This window comes from Mytilus californianus, unplaced genomic scaffold, assembly GCF_021869535.1.
Source record: "Mytilus californianus isolate M0D057914Y unplaced genomic scaffold, xbMytCali1.0.p SCAF_11, whole genome shotgun sequence".
NCBI lineage: Eukaryota > Metazoa > Mollusca > Bivalvia > Mytilida > Mytilidae > Mytilus > Mytilus californianus.
In genome coordinates this window covers 4,427,470-4,446,957 of record NW_026262593.1, presented here as the reverse complement: position 1 = coordinate 4,446,957, position 19,488 = coordinate 4,427,470, and the positions used below count along the sequence as shown (strand labels likewise).

Genomic DNA, 19,488 nt, shown 5'->3' with positions numbered 1-19,488 from the left:
CCTAGAAATGGTCGACAAACTGAGATGTACTGTGACAGACAGTAATGTAACTTTATAGAAAATAGCATTGTCTATTGTGAGTAGCTCCTATCAATCTAGCTAAAGCAGAAAACTTAACATTGAAAATTGCTAATTAATTCAAAGTCACTAGACCATGACCTAGGGGGCAGGGCCTCAAAATAGTAGTCAAACTAATATGTACTGATAGTAATGCAACTTTATACAAAATATCATTGATATATCACAAGAAGTTCCTATCAAACTGACTTAAAGCAGAAAACTTAACATTTAAAAATTGCTTATTAATTCAAAGTCACTGGACCATGACCTAGGGAGCAGGACCTCAAAATAGTCAAACTGATAGTAATGCAACTTCATACACAAATTCATTGGTCTATCACAAGTAGATCCTATCAAACTAACTTAAGCAGAAAACTTAACATTTAAAATTGCTAATTAACTCAAAGTCACTGGACCAGGTCCTAGGGGGCAGGGCCTAAAAATAGTAGTTAAACTGATATGTACTGATAGTAATGTAACTTTATACAAAATATCATTGATCTTTCACAAGTAGTTTCTATCAAATTAACTTGAGCAGAAAACTTAACAATTGTTGATGCCATTGTCACCATCGAAGGAAAAGAAATCCCTATGTCTCGCTTTCATTACAGGCGAGACAAAAACAACAAAAGTTATACTTATATCATGGTTTGGAAAACATGTAGCAAAAGTTCACAAGAAATGTGTCCAAAAACATTGCAGATATGTCTGACAGATATGTGAAGGAAGTTGTCAAGGTACTTTTTTATCCTCTGTTGTATCTGAGACTACTATGTTAAAGTAGTCTCAAGCGGGTTGCATTTTCTATTATTTGGCCAATGTAGTTAAGGCTTTTAAAAAAACTTTTCTCCTAAAATTGACCAAAACATTGCATAAGATGGTCACCAGGGCCATCTTTAATCATTTTACAGAAATGATTCTTTGTCCTCGGAAAGTTTGTTACTAAAAATCTGATTAGAAAAAAAAGATGGTCGCCAGGGCCAAATATTAACTTTTCTAATTACCATTACTGTTCAACAGAATTCATGAAACCAAAGCCAACATAATACTCCTTGGATACTTTCTGAAGTCGAATTCTCAGAAAAAAATTCTGAAATTTAACAAGATTAAAATATTGTTGAACTTTTTTTACTTTAAAATTGAGAATGGAAATGGGGAATATGTCAAAGAGACAACAACCTGACCAAAGAGCAGATAACAGCCGAAGGCCACCAATGGGTCTTCAACACAGGGAAAAATCTCGCACCTGGAGGTGGTCCTCAGCTGGCCCCTAAATAAAATTGTGTATTGATTCAGTGAAAATGGACATCACACTAAACTCATAAACATATAAAGGAACTAAAATTAAAAAAACATACAAGACTAACAAAGCCCAGAGGCTCCTGACTTGGGACAGGCGCAAAAATGCGGCGGGGTTAAACATGTTTTGTGAGATCTCAACCCTCCCCCTATACCTCTAGCCAATGTAGAATAAAGAAACACATAGCAATATGCACAGTAAAACTCAGTTTAAAAGAAGTCCGAGTCTGATGTCAGAATAGGTAACAAAAGTGTTAGAGTAGATTTGATTCTTTACTTCCTCCCCGGCCGAGCCTGGAACCTGTACTTTTCACTTCATACTTCTACGACAACACCGCCTAGCATTGCGCAGACGCCTTATCCCCTCCTCTAACTATAGCTGATAAAATTCAGCTTTTGTTTCGGGAGGTGTTACCTTCTCGTAGGAATTAAACAAGGACATCTAGACGCAATACACAAAGTATTTTTAAGTGTACAGAAATGATCATCTACTCATCTCTTTAGTATAATTACAGGATGCTAATCTATTTTTAGAAGCATACAATCACTGTAAATTTATATATATGTATGTCTGCCTATGTGTAGTGACAACTGTAAATTATACCTTGTCCATCCAATTTCTTATGATTAAGAAATACCAGGCTTTAGAATATATATATATATATGTGTATTATTAAGTTGTGTACTCATTTAAACAACAATAATCAACCATGATACTTTTATAGCTGAACTGCTTGAATGTGTATACTTCCTTCATAAAAGTTAAACTTGTAATGTGGTGGTCATTTTGGTTAACTGGAAAAAACACGAAAAACAAATTTTATATAAGATATATAGCCTACGGATCATTCAGTTCAAATTTGGTTGAAATTGGTCACATGGTTTCAAAAGAAGATAAAAATTTATGATGGACAATGGACCATGATGACAATGGATGCAAAGTGATGACAAAGCTAAAACCTTTTCTATAACTTTTTTAGGGTTGTTGTTGAAACTATTCACAATGGATTGTCTGTTTACATGGTGGAGAATATATACAAACTTTGCATTAGAATTAGATGATTTGTTATTTGTTATTTAATTCTCATTCAACAAAGTAAAAAACGTCCGCATAAAGTTAAAATAGTTTCTATGGCATCCACAAGCACTATATACAGGTAATTTGCAGTCGTCTCCAATGTTAGTTTATCTTTGAAGTTTGACACCTGGTCAAATAGTCTCATTGACAAAATATTTCACTTTTGTTAATCACATGGGGTAGTTCAGTATCAATGTTGTTAAGTCTCATAAAATTTTCGATCAAAATGTTACGCTCCTCTTCAATAAGAATATCTAATGGTTTTGAATAAAAGATTGTTGCCACATCTTTATCCTTATCTAGTGTCATACGTTTACATAATTTGTAATAATGGTCACCAGACATATCCAGCAAGGTAAAGTAAACCTGCAAAGGAAATAAGAAAAATCATTTCTGACACAACATTACATACATTATTTATATGTACATTCTTAATTAAACAAGCATTCTGAGAGTATTGCATGGCAATACATAGTCCCCTACCGGGTAAAAATTCATTATACTGGAACAAAATGCTAACTTGTTATATAACTTGCCATGGTGTAAACAAAAAGTAAATATCATGTCAATATCTTCAAGCATGACTAAAAACTGTGGATATGAGTGAATTTTTCAAGTCCAAGGACCATAACTCTGCACAAAATTATTAGACCGAAACAAAAATTTTAACTTGATCTGTAATTTGTCATGATAAAACTATATACCAATTATCAATCAATATTGTACAAGCATGATGAAAAAAACATTAGATATGATTAATAGTTCTCTAAAATTAGATATGATGTAATACAGTGTATATCTATTTTCAAATTATAATCAAATATAATTAATAGTTCCAAATATTTTTTCTTTCATTTGTCACAAACTAATATAGATTTGTAACTTATCTATAAAATGTCAACAACTTTTATCTACACAATGTAATGTATTGGAATATATACATACAGTGTAATAAAAGTTACATAATAAAAATAGATTATTATCTAATTAAAGGAACTCTCTTCATAATTTTTTTTTTATATATATAGCATTCAGAAAATTAGTTTATACTAAATAACTAACAAACCTGCCAAAAAATTCTTCAAATAATTGAACAAAGAATGTCTTTTAAAAAATTAGTTATCTCCCTTTGTACAGAGATATGGTTTAACATAGTACTCTAAGATTAGATATGGTCCAGAGTTATGGTCCATAACTCTGGATTAAATCATCAGACCGGAACAAAATTTGAACTTGATCTATAACTTGTCATGATAAAACTATATACCAAATATCAAATCAATATCTTCAAGAACGAAGGAAAAAAAAGTGTGGAAAGCTGATTTGCCGGACTGACAGAAGGACAGACAGACAGACGGACAGACAGACGGAGTGCAAACCTAAAGTCCCCTTCGACCTCCCATGCTTCTCAACTAAGTTACAAAGGTCAACACATTGACATAATCTGCTGAGTGCAAAACTACTTGTCGTTTTTTTTTTTTAATCGTCAGTTTGCCAGTAACTTACTTTGTTATCTTTCGTCTTAATGAAAATTGACTAGGTATTCTTCACTTTTCCAAAGTGTTTGGGTGAGGCAATTATTCAAATTGTTACTAAGCCATGTATGTAGATAATATTTTGGATAAGGTAACCATATACAGTGATGTAATGGTGCTACATGTATAAACATTTTTTTTACCTTTGTATCTTTCACTATCATTCCCAGTATTTTGATTGTTGTATATTGTATTTTTGGTATATCCAAAAGAAGTTCACCAGCATGTTGTCCTAAAACAGCAGAACTTAAATCTAGTTCAAGTGCAGAAATATAATTTCTACTTTCATTATCTGAGCTCATAGAACTGGAGCTTTTACTTTTGACAGATATTTTGGTCCTTTTTCTTAATGGTTCATCTTCTGAACTAGTTGAACTGGAGCTACCCCTGCTACCAGATTGTTTGTGCCTTTTTCTGAACAGTTCATCTTCATCATCTATATCTGTTTTTTCCAACTGTAAAATATAACTAAAATATTGAATATATCACCTATAATTCCCAAACAGTGCTGTAACATAAACAGTTATTGTGCTTACATACAATAACATAACCCCTGTTTCCAGGGGCAAGCCAGAGTAGCATAAAGTAAAATCACAAAAATACTGAACTCCGAGGAAAATTCAGAAAGGAAAGTCCCTAATCCAATGGCAAAATCAAATGCTAAAAGACATCAAACGAATGGATAACAACTGTCATATTCCTGACTTGGTACAGGCATTTTCTTGAATCTATTGAATCTAGGTTGCACCATGAGCTTTCAATATACACACGTGATGACATCCCAAAGCTTTGCCAAAAATTCATAAATACAAATTAATTCTGATACAGAGTTGAAATATGCACATCTCTGATATAGACATACAAACATCACGTAAAATCAAAGCAGTTGTAGCTTTAAAACTGTAAGAGGTGTTTGGTGTTGTTACACAGTCATTACAATCCATTCTGTGTTTTTGTTAGTTGTTTTCTGCTTTGTATCTATATGATGAGTTCAGCCCTTTTCAACTGAATTTTAGCTCACCTGGCCCAAAAGGGCCAAGTGAGCTTTTCTCATCACTTGGCATCCGTCGTTGGTCATTGTCCGTCGTTGTTTTTGTCAGTTATCTTTTACAAAAATCTTCTCCTCTGAAACTACTGGGCAAAATACAACCAAACTTGGCCTAAATCATCCTTAGAGTATCTAGTTTAAAAAATGTATCCGATGACCCCGAGAGAGCCAACATGGCTAAAAATAGAACATGGGGGTAAAATGCAGTTTTTGGCTTATATCTTTGAAACTAAAGCATTTAGAGCAAATCTGACGGGATGAAAATGTTCATCAGGTCAACATCTATCTGTCCTATTATTTTCAGAATCATCAGACAACCCGGTGTTGGGTTGCTGCCCCTGAATTGGTAATTTTAAAGAAATTTTGCAGTTTTTGGTTATTATCTTGAATATTATAATAGATAGAGATACACTGTAAACAGCAAAATTGTTCATCAAAGTAAAATCTACAAATAAGTCAAATGACCAAAATTATCAATTGACCCCATAAGGAGTTATTGCCCTTTAAAGTCAATTTTTCACATTTTTTCGTAAATTTTTGTAATCTTTTACAAAAATCTTCTCCTCTAAAACTACTGGGCCAAATTAAACCAAACTTGGCCTAAATCATCATTAGGGTATGTAGTTTAAAAAATGTATCCGATGACCCCGCCAATCAACCAAGATAGCCGCCATGGCTAAAAATAGAACATGGGGGTAAAATGCAGTTTTTGGCTTATATCTCTGAAACTAAAGCATTTAGAGCAAATCTGACATGGGGTATAAATGTTCATAAGGTCAAGATCTATCTGCTTGAAAATTTATAGGTGCATTAGACATTCTGTTGTTGGGTTGCTGTCCCTGAATTGGTAATTTTAGGGAAATTTTGAAGTTTTTGGTTTTTATCTTGAATATTATAATAGATAGAGATAAACTGTAAACAGCAATAATGTTCGGCAAAGTAAGATCTACAAATAAGTCGATATGACCAAAATTGTCAATTGACCCCATAAGGAGTTATTGCCCTTTATAGTCAATTTTTCATAAATTTTTGTAATCTTTTACAAAATCTTCTCTACTTAATCTACTGGGCCACATAGAATTAAACTTAGCCACAATTTTCAATAAGGTATCTTGTTTGAAAAATGTATCAAATGACCCTGTCATCCAACCAACATGGCCACCATGGCTAAAAATAGTACATAGGGGTTTACTATATAGAAGTCTAAGGGAAAAGTGTAAAAAAAACAATTTCAAATGGTCACCACTTGAAAACTAATTTAAATAATGATAAGGGGTCTTCAGTTACTATTGTAAGAATACAATCGGATGACCTGCTTTTAATTTAACTACTGGGCCAAATTAAACCAAACTTGGCCACAATCATTATTAGGGTATCTAATACTATTAATTATGATTTTAACCTTATTTTCACATGATTTCCAAAACAACAGTCAATATAGGTGAGCGACACAGGCTCTTGAGAGCCTCTACTTATAGTTTATTCTTATGTTGTACTGTTAAAACTACTGTCCAAGGTTAGGGGAGGGTTTGGCGCCAGCATACATGTTTAATCCCACCATATTCTTTATGTGCAAGTCATTAGTCAGGAGCAATTAATTTAGAGGTTATCGTTGGTTCGTGTCTGTCAAATTCTTTCTTTGTAAATTGTTTTCTTATAAATTAGGCCATTAGTTTTCTCAATTTAATTGTTTGACATTTTTCATGCTGGGGCCTTTTATAGACCGCTATATAATATGGGTTTTTCTAATTGATGAAGGGCATATGGTTTCCTATAATTGCTTACATTCACTTCTTTTGAACTTTGGTGGATAATTGTTTCATTGGCAATTATACCACATCTTCTTATTTCTTATATAAACCATGTACTCTTTAAGCAGACAGGTGAATGGTATGAATGAAGTTACAGACCTTTGCTTAGTCTCATAACATGCTTTTTCTTTGTAAGTTGTCATAAAAGGTAATTAGTTCTGGTTTTGCATCAATATCTCTTGGTCCACAATTATGCATGATTTTAACAAATTAAATGTACTGTTGAAATTTTTTTTTCTTAAATTAATGTCCTAAAAAACAAGAGGACCATTGAATTTCTTGTAAAATATATTTTGGTCCCATAGCTATTTAGAAGAGGCTGAGTAATAAATGGCCAACACAATTTTGTTTACCTTTAGAAACACTGTGAACACGGTGACAATGATACAGGTGCCAAAAGTGAAGCAGGATCTGCTTACCCTTTCAATCCAGGGAGTCAAAGTTCACCCCTGGTTTTAGATGGGGTTTGTGTTGCTCAGTGTCAAGTTAATTGTCTTCTGGTTATTTTTTAATGTTTTGTCATGGTGTTGTCAGATTGTCTTTTATTCATGAATTTGAATATCCTCCTGGTATCATCTCACTTTTTTACCATGAATATTTAATACAAACATACCTTTACAACTGATACTACAGTATAAGGGTCTTTATCTTCTACATGGGACATCGGTCTTGTACATAAACGGTAATCAGGCTTAGAGCTGACATCTACACCCAATAAACCTTTAAAACATGATGAATATTCATCTCCATTTCTGAAATTGAAAAAAATTTACTGTTACTTAATTTGTTGATGTTTCCAAAACACTATCTCAAGAGGCTACAAGGTATCTGTATTGCTCACCTGATATCTATGTATAATGCAGGTAAATAGATGTATTTACGCTTGTATGTAAATTTTGTAAAACCACACTTGTCCTTGCAAAATATTTCATCACAATTCAAAATATTTGAGGTCATAATTTAAAATTAAAGTTGCATGACGTCAGAAGGTTATTTGGAGACAGATCTAGGGTCAATTGGAGAAAAAATTCAGCTAAAATGTATTAAAAGGTTTATTGGCCAAATTGATCCCATTTAAATTATTGCATAAACACCACTGTGTCTTTAGACAACAGCTGCAGCAAGGCAATACCATTTATTTGACTTTTAAAATCTGCAATCATCTAAAAACCATAAATTCTTTAGCATGCCATTTTTATCTGCATAGCCAATGGTCTGCTGCTTGACAATGTTGAGTTGTAGCGAGAAAGCAATTTATACAACTGCTGTGTAGCTACTTCCTGTTTGCTTATACATGTAGTTTGAAATTTTTACAACACTCATTGAACAAGGAAAATTTTAGTCAAAGTTCCCTTAGCTTCTATGAAAAGGAATGATTTAATATTTGGACTACAGCTTGATAATCATGAGTTGAAACAAGTAAGCAGTTTTTACATCGCGATGACCGTGAGGGCATTCCGATGTATTGTGTCCGACGAGATTTCTTATTAGGTAACTTTCGTGTTTGACTGGTAACAGATCTATAAATACGCGGACATTATTGAGTGCAAAATAACATTCCTTATCGCTTGTTATAATTCATTTCTTAAATGAATACTCATAAAATATTTTTGTTTAGAACATAAATTAATAATATGAAAATGTTTTGTCGTTAGAAATATATATATAAGTAAAAAATCATTGATAATATCTATGCACAGGTACAGAAAAATTGTGTTAACGCATGCGGGAAAATATGAATGCCTGCTCAAATCCAATCTATTAGAAAAATCATATTATTACAGAAGAGTGTCCACCATGCACTTGCACTATTATTGGAATAGTAAAATAGAATGATATACAAATGGATGAAAATTATATTTTATACATGTAACTGTATACAAACATTAATATAATATATAACAACAAACCAGAGTATACTGATTTGTATCACTACAATATAATACTTATTACTGTGATGTTGAATTCCCTGTCATTTATTCATTATCCACGCACGAACATGTCTCGGAAAAAAATATATCTCTGTACATTAACCTCACTTTCAGGTATACAGATGTAATTTTTTTTTCAGAGACAAGTGCTTGTGACCATCCACAAGAACTTGCGGTCATCCGATGTTCAGTACTTCAGTACTTTGATTAAATCTGCTGTGTAGCCACTTCCTGTTTGCAGATAGTTTGAAATTTTAGAACACTAATCATGCTCATTGTGAAAGGAGAAAATTCCTGTCAATTTTTTTTGGCTCCTATTAAATTAAATGATTTTTGGTTTGAATGATAAGTAACATGTATGCTTCCAAATACATGTTACCTCAATCAATTGCATGCAGCAATGCAGGTGCAGACCAAGTACATGTATTGGTGTTGTTATTTATGATTCATACTTGCATACATGCCTATACAAAATTTAACATGGAAAAGTATTATTAAACATCCTGAACCACAGTATGCAGTTCTTTATTGTTTGTCATTGTGTTTTCTTTTTTAAACAAAGTAGTTGTTGGTTGCTTGTGTACATTTCTGTGGTTTCATAATTCATTCAAGCTACAAACCTAGGTCTCAAATAACACATATTTGCAAATGATCTGAATAATGATGAATACATTCCTTCAGTGACATTAGAATGGGGATGCAGAGTTCTCCTCAGGAAAATCAACAGTTCATGTATAAAATCTTCTACACAAAATTTTACCCTTTCAACTCTGAAATAAAGAAAGATTTTTGTCATGGTTTTAGAATATATATATATAATATATATGAATAATATTTTCATGATTTTGTCAATAACAATATTGTAGATAATACTATCTTTGACTATATATGTTGTTATTACAAATGTAGTAATAAAGGGCACAGCATGTCTGCAAAGAAGAGTGTAACACTTATATGTTGTACATGTATATATTTCATTATATCCTGTAAATTAAAATATGTGTGCATGCATTTTTTTGGCATTTTTTTTTACTATAACATGATGAACAACAAGAGCCATTTTGATATTTTTTGCCCCCTCTATTGCAATCAATTATCTTTGCTTATTTATGAATTTGTAAATCTTACTTGTGGCATTTTTATAGGTCATGTACATGTAGGTCTTGTATTAATGATCATTTAAACAGTTTATAGTTTAAACCTGTCTATTAAAATCAGATTAAAGTTTTTGAGAAAAAAATTCATTTTATCATGTTTATGGTAAACAATTGTGACAATTTGGCTATGATGACATACTTGTAGATTTAATTTTGCTGACCTTTTTTGCTTTTCAAAAACATCAAAGTTTCTCTTTAACTTTCATAGTTTAAAAAAAAAATGCAATAAATGGATAACTTATGGAATCTGATATTCAGTAGTTGTCCTTTGTTGATGTGGTTCATAAGTGTTTCTCTTTTTTTATATAGATTAGACCGTTGGTTTTCCCGTTTGAATGGTTTTACACTAGTAATTTTTTGGGGCCCTTTATAGCTTACTGTTCGGTGTGAGCCAAGGCTCCGTGTTGAAGACCGTACTGTGACCTATAATGGTTTACTTTTATAAATTTTTACTTGGATGGAGAGTTGTCTCATTGGCACTCATACCACATCTTCTTATATCTATAAAATCATTATTTTGGGAAAATAACTTCTATGAAGACAGTCACATGAAGGAATTGGTTGAAAATTTGACTGCTGTGTCTAGGTTTCCTACATGTAGGTGACTTTGTCTAATCAATGCCAATGCGAAATAACGGTATAATTTTTGTTTCAGAAAAGTGTATCAATATAAAATTTACATTTATGACATTTAAAATTTTACATTTTAAAACGATCAATTGTAGTGGATAACAGCCTTCAGTCAAGGATATAACTCTATAGGGTTATTAGAGTAAAATAACATACATTTGTTATTGTGGACTAAAAAATCAAAAAATTGTGATAACATATGTATGTTACATGTTTCAAAGGGCCAATATACATCATTTGTTTTGTTAAAATGTGTACAAGTTCTATTGATATTATTAGTATACTAAACTATAGAAATTAAATTCCGTGTGGTGAACCAACGCCTGTGAAATCGTTTTGGTAGAGTCCTTGAAGTGGATACCTTGGTATGCCGGGTTGTCAAATCATGCAAATGAATGCAATCCTTAAATAATAATTAAAATTGACAACAACACTTCAAAAGATCTGCAATTTTATTATCTATGTCTACATGTTTCGCCTGCAAGGCAGGCTTCATCAGGACAATTTTTATACAGAATTTAATCCCTGAAGTACTCAAAGTGGTGCATGAAATTTGACGTCGTCATGGTGAGAGAAACAATGAAAAGTGAAAGTAGCAATACAGAGTTATAAATAGATAAGATAAATATAGAAAATTAAAGTTTGTTTACAATGTAACTTGAGTTTGTTTTACTATTATATGATACATGAAATTGTTCTAATGGCTTGGTATCTAATTGGACGAACTTCCCATGGTTCCTACCACTTCGCAAGGCTTCTCTTCCAACCTGGCCATTGTTGGAGGTTACTACTTCCTGGCGCGTCGGCAACACATAGGAAGATTATGGTCGCCGCTATGTAAAATAAAATTGTCAAAAAATGTTCCCTTGTTAATTATTTGGTGACTCTCTATAATTTTTGGATCGTCTGTAGTAGTTGGTCTGTTTAATAGCATGGTTGTGAATTCCTAGTTCATTTAAGATCGGCGCCCGTGGTACGTTTTTTTCTGCTAACAGTTATATCTATATGTTAAGGTGGTATCGGATTTCTTGGTCATCTTGGTTCAGTTGTTATTTCGTCGCAAGTATGGAATATTCCTTGGTCCATGTATATGCTGGTGGCCGGTAGATTGGCGCGTGTAGCAAGGCGGTTCCTTTCGGATGCAGGGGTTCACGATTAAATAATAAATTAAATTCCGTGTGGTGAACCAACGCCTGTGAAATCGTTTTGGTAGAGTCCCTGAAGTGGATACCTTGGTATGCCGGGTTGTCAAATCATGCAAATGAATGCAATCCTTAAATAATAATTAAAATTGACAACAACACTTCAAAAGATCTGCAATTTTATTATCTATGTCTACATGTTTCGCCTGCAAGGCAGGCTTCATCAGGACAATTTTTATACAGAATTTAATCCCTGAAGTACTCAAAGTGGTGCATGAAATTTGACGTCGTCATGGTGAGAGAAACAATGAAAAGTGAAAGTAGCAATACAGAGTTATAAATAGATAAGATAAATATAGAAAATTAAAGTTTGTTTACAATGTAACTTGAGTTTGTTTTACTATTATATGATACATGAAATTGTTCTAATGGCTTGGTATCTAATTGGACGAACTTCCCATTGGATCGTCTGTAGTAGTTGGTCTGTTTAATAGCATGCATATACATGGACCAAGGAATATTCCATACTTGCGACGAAATAACAACTGAACCAAGATGACCAAGAAATCCGATACCACCTTAACATATAGATATAACTGTTAGCAGAAAAAAACGTACCACGGGCGCCGATCTTAAATGAACTAGGAATTCACAACCATGCTATTAAACAGACCAACTACTACAGACGATCCAAAAATTATAGAGAGTCACCAAATAATTAACAAGGGAACATTTTTTGACAATTTTATTTTACATAGCGGCGACCATAATCTTCCTATGTGTTGCCGACGCGCCAGGAAGTAGTAACCTCCAACAATGGCCAGGTTGGAAGAGAAGCCTTGCGAAGTGGTAGGAACCATGGGAAGTTCGTCCAATTAGATACCAAGCCATTAGAACAATTTCATGTATCATATAATAGTAAAACAAACTCAAGTTACATTGTAAACAAACTTTAATTTTCTATATTTATCTTATCTATTTATAACTCTGTATTGCTACTTTCACTTTTCATTGTTTCTCTCACCATGACGACGTCAAATTTCATGCACCACTTTGAGTACTTCAGGGATTAAATTCTGTATAAAAATTGTCCTGATGAAGCCTGCCTTGCAGGCGAAACATGTAGACATAGATAATAAAATTGCAGATCTTTTGAAGTGTTGTTGTCAATTTTAATTATTATAAACTATAGAAAGATATAACAGTTCTTAGTTCTCCAATCATGCATAGTACACCTATGTTATTACAGAAAAAATATGCCTGTAATAACAAAAGGGTGTTATTACAGCTTCTCTACATCACTTCAAAGCCTTTGCTCAGACATACATCATGCTTAATCACAATGTATTTTAATTCATTGTAAGAAATAATGATCAGAGCCTGTAATGAGGTTCTGCGCAAGCTTCCCAGTAATTCCCAAGTGTCTCATATAATAAGTTACATGCCTTTAATAGCCTTCTCTCATTGATTTACCATGGTTGATGAAAAATGTATTAATTTAATTTCGACAATTAGTTATCAAAGCTATGCATTTAGTTTCTGAGCAAAGTTTCAAGAATTCCCAAGTGCCCACTAAAAATAATGGGTGGGGGTGGGGGATGGCAACACAGGATAATGGGGGGGGGGGTTCAAATCATGTGTGCCATTCAAATACATTGATCGTTCAAAAAAAAAGGGGGGTTCCAACCCCCGATACCCCCTTCCCCCTGGATCTGCCACTGACATGCAAGATATTTTCTCTAATAACCCTATAGAGTTATACCCCTGACTGGCCTTTGAACTGAATTATTTGAGCATAATATGCATATTCATAATTAGCTAAACTCACTGTGTCCGTGAGTACAGCAACAAAATGCATGCCAACTAATTTTTGCACCAGAACTTATTATTGCGTATCCAATTATCAATAAAATGCTCCGCTGGGTGCAGCTTGATACGACCGCAGAGATAGAACCCTGAACTGTTGGGGTAAGTATGGACACAACATTCAAGCTTGATACAGCACTGAATTTGGATTGTGATTAAATATTTGACACAGCATAGGTTTCTGACACAGAATGAATGTGGTCTAAGAACTTAAAATTTTTTTAATTTACCTATTCAAACCATATCATTATTATTTGCTTTTATATATAAATCAGAAATAACCAATTTAAAATGGAAAATTTTAAAGAAAAAAAAGGAAAAAAAAAATCCCCCCTCAAATTTTTTGAACCCCCTTATGATTCATCACCCCCAAACTCAATCCCAGCCTTCCCTTTGTGTAACAATGTATGGTGCCTTGCAGTACAATTTCAGAGAGATCCGTACACTTGAACACAAGTTATTGTCTGGAAACTAGAAAAATGCTTGTTTTTTTGCCCCTTTTTGGCCCCAAAATCCTAAACGTTTAGGTCAATTACCCCCACACTCAAACCCAGCTTTCCCTTTGTGATATGGAACCTTGTAGTACAATTTCATAAAGATCCATACACTTACACACAAGTTATTGTCCTGAAACTAGAAAAATGCTTGTTTTTTTTGCCCCTTTTTGGCCCCTAATTCCTAAAATTTTGAGGCAATTACCCCCAAAATCAATCCCAGCCTTCCATTTGTGGTATGGTACCTTGAAGTACAATTTCAGAGAGATCCATACACTTGAACACAAGTTATTGTCTGGAAACTAGAAAAATGCTTATTTTTGGCCCCCTTTTGGCCCCTTATTCCTAAACGTTTTGGGCAATTACCCCCAAACTCAATTCCAGCTTTCCCTTTGTGATATGGAACCTTGTAGTACAATTTCAGAAAGAACCATACACTTACACACAAGTAATTGTCCTGAAACTAGAAAAATGCTTGTTTTTTTGCCCCTTTTTGGCCCCTAATGCCTAAAATGTTGAGGCAATTACCCCCAAAATCAATCCCAGCCTTTCCTTTAGTGGTATGGTACCTTGCAGTACAATTTCAGGGAGATCCATACACTTAAACACAAGTTATTGTCTGGAAACTAGAAAAATGCTTTTTTTTTGGCCCCTTTTGGCCCCTTATTCCTCAACGTTTTGGGCAGTTACCCCCAAACTCAATTCCAGCTTTCCCTTTGTGATATGGAACCTTGTAGTATAATTTCAGAAAGATCCATACACTTACACACAAGTTATTGTCATGAAACTAGAAAAATGCTTGTTTTTGGCCCCTTTTTTGGCCCGTAATTCATAAAATTTTGAGACAATTACCCCCAAAATCAATCCCAGCATCCCTTTTGTGATATGGAACCTTGTGGTACAATGTCAGAGAGATCCATACACTAACACGCAAGTTATGTCTGGCAACACAGGATAAAGGGGGGGTTCAAATCATGTGTGCCATTCAAATACATTGATCGTTCAAAAAAAAAGGGGGGTTCCAACCCCCGATACCCCCTTCCCCCTGGATCTGCCACTGACATGCAAGATATTTTCTCTAATAACCCTATAGAGTTATACCCCTGACTGGCCTTTGAACTGAATTATTTGAGCATAATATGCATATTCATAATTAGCTAAACTCACTGTGTCCGTGAGTACAGCAACAAAATGCATGCCAACTAATTTTTGCACCAGAACTTATTATTGTGTATCCAATTATCAATAAAATGCTCCGCTGGGTGCAGCTTGATACGACCGCAGAGATAGAACCCTGAACTGTTGGGGCAAGTATGGACACAACATTCAAGCTTGATACAGCACTGAATTTGGATTGTGATTAAATATTTGACACAGCATAGGTTTCTGACACAGAATGAATGTGGTCTAAGAACTTAAAATTTTTTTAATTTACCTATTCAAACCATATCATTATTATTTGCTTTTATATATAAATCAGAAATAACCAATTTAAAATGGAAAATTTTAAAGAAAAAAAAGGAAAAAAAAAATCCCCCCTCAAATTTTTTGAACCCCCTTATGATTCATCACCCCCAAACTCAATCCCAGCCTTCCCTTTGTGTAACAATGTATGGTGCCTTGCAGTACAATTTCAGAGAGATCCGTACACTTGAACACAAGTTATTGTCTGGAAACTAGAAAAATGCTTGTTTTTTTGCCCCTTTTTGGCCCCAAAATCCGAAACGTTTAGGTCAATTACCCCCACACTCAAACCCAGCTTTCCCTTTGTGATATGGAACCTTGTAGTACAATTTCATAAAGATCCATACACTTACACACAAGTTATTGTCCTGAAACTAGAAAAATGCTTGTTTTTTTTGCCCCTTTTTGGCCCCTAATTCCTAAAATTTTGAGGCAATTACCCCCAAAATCAATCCCAGCCTTCCATTTGTGGTATGGTACCTTGCAGTACAATTTCAGAGAGATCCATACACTTGAACACAAGTTATTGTCTGGAAACTAGAAAAATGCTTATTTTTGGCCCCCTTTTGGCCCCTTATTCCTAAACGTTTTGGGCAATTACCCCCAAACTCAATTCCAGCTTTCCCTTTGTGATATGGAACCTTGTAGTACAATTTCAGAAAGAACCATACACTTACACACAAGTAATTGTCCTGAAACTAGAAAAATGCTTGTTTTTTTGCCCCTTTTTGGCCCCTAATGCCTAAAATGTTGAGGCAATTACCCCCAAAATCAATCCCAGCCTTTCCTTTAGTGGTATGGTACCTTGCAGTACAATTTCAGGGAGATCCATACACTTAAACACAAGTTATTGTCTGGAAACTAGAAAAATGCTTTTTTTTTGGCCCCTTTTGGCCCCTTATTCCTCAACGTTTTGGGCAGTTACCCCCAAACTCAATTCCAGCTTTCCCTTTGTGATATGGAACCTTGTAGTATAATTTCAGAAAGATCCATACACTTACACACAAGTTATTGTCATGAAACTAGAAAAATGCTTGTTTTTGGCCCCTTTTTTGGCCCGTAATTCATAAAATTTTGACACAATTACCCCCAAAATCAATCCCAGCATCCCTTTTGTGATATGGAACCTTGTGGTACAATGTCAGAGAGATCCATACACTAACATGCAAGTTATGTCTGGAAGTTACAAAAATGCTTATTTTTGGCCCCTTTTTTGCCCCTACAAGTAATTCCTTAACTGTTGGTACCATAACCCCCAAAATCAATCCCAACCTTCCTTTTGTGGTATTGAACCTTGTGGTAAAATTTCATAGAGATCCATACACTTAAACTAAAGTTAGAGTGCGAAAACCAATGTGTCTTCGGACGACGACGACAATGATGACGACGACGACGATGACGCCAACGTCATACCAATATACGACCACAAAAATTTTTTTGCGGTCGTATAAAAATTATTGCTTATCAAATTTTCTAACAGTATTCATGGATTGTAATGCATGATTAATTTTACAGCTTTTCACCAACTTTGATCGATTAACTTGATAATGAATACGTTTAATTTGAAATGTTAACTAATGAAAGGAAACTGTACTTTTTTAATTGTAAACAATCGAAATTTGTATCTTTTTTTCAGAAAATATACGGCGTTTGTGAAGATACATGAAACTTATCATTTAAATATAATAATGTATTTCTATTTGGAATGTTTATATGCAATCATTCTTTTAGTCTTCCCATTTATATTTTCTTTGTAGCCATGTTTGATGTAGCCACTAAATTTATAGTGACATTTATAAACTTGCCTGATTCTATAAATCATTTTTATGTTATATAATAAACTTTTATTATATTATTATTATTATTTATTAATCAATGTTTAAGTCACCAATATGTGCTAAGGCCAGGGTTTTTAATTTGTTGGTTAACGGATCCGCCAACCCTATTTTTCCGATTTGCAGATAAAAATAAAATTGACATTTCATGCTTTTTTATTCCCGCCGACCATAACAAATACATTATCCCTGAAATATAAATAAAAATATTCTTTTTTATGCAATTAAATGCATTAAACATTAACAGAATTGATTACACATTGTGTTGTAAAAAAAAAAAATCAAAAATAATCCGTATGTTTACGTATATAAAAATAGACAAATCAATCATAACTGACCTTGAGATGTTGTTTGCTCAAATAATTTTGCGGAGCGAAACCTGTGTTTAAAACCAATTACAATAAGTTCGTTATCCTTTTTTGTCAAAATTCCGTAAGATGTATCATCTCATGGACCTGTCCAAACGTGAAAGACGTCAAGTTAAAGTAATAGATCTTCACAAACAAATTGGAATTTTCTTGTTCCATAGATATTAAAAAAAAGTTCGTCCATTTGGATATCTAAAATGGGAATGCATGACGACTGATGAATCCGATATCCTTGTCTTTCCAGTGGATGAGTCTATTTCATTTTTGACACAGATGGTAAAGCTTATTTACGTACGACGTGTTTGCAATTTTTATTTATTAGTTTTCGTGCTTGAAGATCATTATTCACCAGTTTTCCTGAAATTTGATAAAAAGCAACGTTGATCTGGTTTTTTTTGTTCGTGAAATGATTTAATTTCGTTTTTGTCCGTGGACATATCCCCCCTTTTTGTAAATTGTATGACGATGGCATGCATTTTATGTTTAAAACAGCTGAGCAATAATATTTGGAACTAAAATTTAAGAAATGATGACAAAATAGCATACCAAACATATTGTTAGTACATGTAGTAAGGTGAAATATAGATTTATTTTTACATATTTATGTCTTTAAAGATATTTTTTCTTTTTTTTTTTCGACCGACCGACCTGACTTTTCATGTGAAAAATCCGTAAACCAACAAATTAAAAAACCCTGGCCTAAAATTAAAATGTTAAGTGTAATTTGGTCATTCCAGGTGTCATTCGGATAATGATGGTGTCATTCAGTCATTTGAGGTACCGCCAAAACTTTGCCACTAATGGAAGAACTATAAACTGGAAGATGGTTATAAATACAGTGTAGTACCATGTGTACCTAGTCCAAATAATTATGACTTTCTTTGACGCCTTACATCGATGTAAGGCGTCAAAGAAAAAAAATATAACAGCCTTTCAAGACGTCATAATTATTTGGACTACATGTGTACCTACATGCTGTTATTTTCTTTTGATTCTTCCTGATCTTTCTCTCCTTCTGGTGGTCTTACTAATACAGTTTCTTTTATCTTTTCTAACACTGGTTTCATATATTCATCATAAAAGCAATGAAGTGGAACTTTATCAGTATTTCTCTCATGAACTGCATCAAAATGAAGATATGACTGCAACACTCTAAAGTATTTGTTTTGTAAGTATGAGAGTTCTTTTACTTTTCCTGTTTTTGATAAAACATCAAATGGACTGTCCAGATAATTTTTCTCATAGTAAATATTCAATTTATTGCTGTGTTTTAATTTCCACTCTGAGACAAATTCTGGCAAACATTTTTGTCTTATGTTTGCTCTCCTGTACCTCCTATGACAGCGAAAGTGGTGTGCATCTTCGGCACAAGAAGATGACGAGTTTGTCTCTAGCTCTTTGATCGATTCTTCGTGCATATTATTTTCTATTGTTGGAAAATTACGTCTATTCTGTGTCTGCAAATTTTTTCCAACAAAAAAATAAAAAAAAAACAACATGGGGAATATAAGTGAGGGGAGAGAAACTTCAGTTATTTTGTACTTTCCTCCAAAAACGTGGAGCACTTCCCAATGATGTTGAATATTCACTAAGACACCCCAATAATAATATGATTGTTAAAATTTTTGTATCACCAAAAAGGTAAATCTATTATTTGATGTGATTTGTGCCAATGCTGACACAACTACATAACAAATATAATTGACCTTCCAGTAGGTACCATGTATTTTAAAAGCTTTTAAGTCTTTTAAGCTTTGGAAGGTATTACAT

General features: G+C 33.5%; 1 protein-coding gene across 1 annotated transcript; it reads right to left on the bottom strand.

The window, feature by feature from the left end:
- Positions 1–2,407: 2,407 nt before the first annotated feature.
- LOC127719411 (uncharacterized) lies at positions 2,408–19,194 on the bottom strand. The gene is made up of 5 exons (XM_052225515.1): positions 18,691–19,194; positions 9,383–9,532; positions 7,445–7,583; positions 4,116–4,427; positions 2,408–2,803 (listed from the first exon to the last, which is right to left on the bottom strand). The coding sequence occupies exons 1-5, from the start codon at positions 19,134–19,136 to the stop codon at positions 2,579–2,581; spliced, it is 1,272 nt and encodes a 423-aa protein (XP_052081475.1). The 5' UTR covers positions 19,137–19,194; the 3' UTR covers positions 2,408–2,578.
- Between the last annotated feature and the right edge of the window lie 294 nt (positions 19,195–19,488).

Coding starts and splice junctions, on each gene's coding strand:
- LOC127719411 (XM_052225515.1), bottom strand. CDS start 19,136: ATGCACGAAGAATCGATCAAAGAGCTAGAGACAAACTCGTCATCTTCT. Junction 9,533..18,690: donor TCAAAAGAAAATAACAGCAT/GTAGGTACACAT, acceptor TCTTTATTTCAG/AGTTGAAAGGGTAAAATTTT. Junction 7,584..9,382: donor ATGTGTTATTTGAGACCTAG/GTTTGTAGCTTG, acceptor TTTCAATTTCAG/AAATGGAGATGAATATTCAT.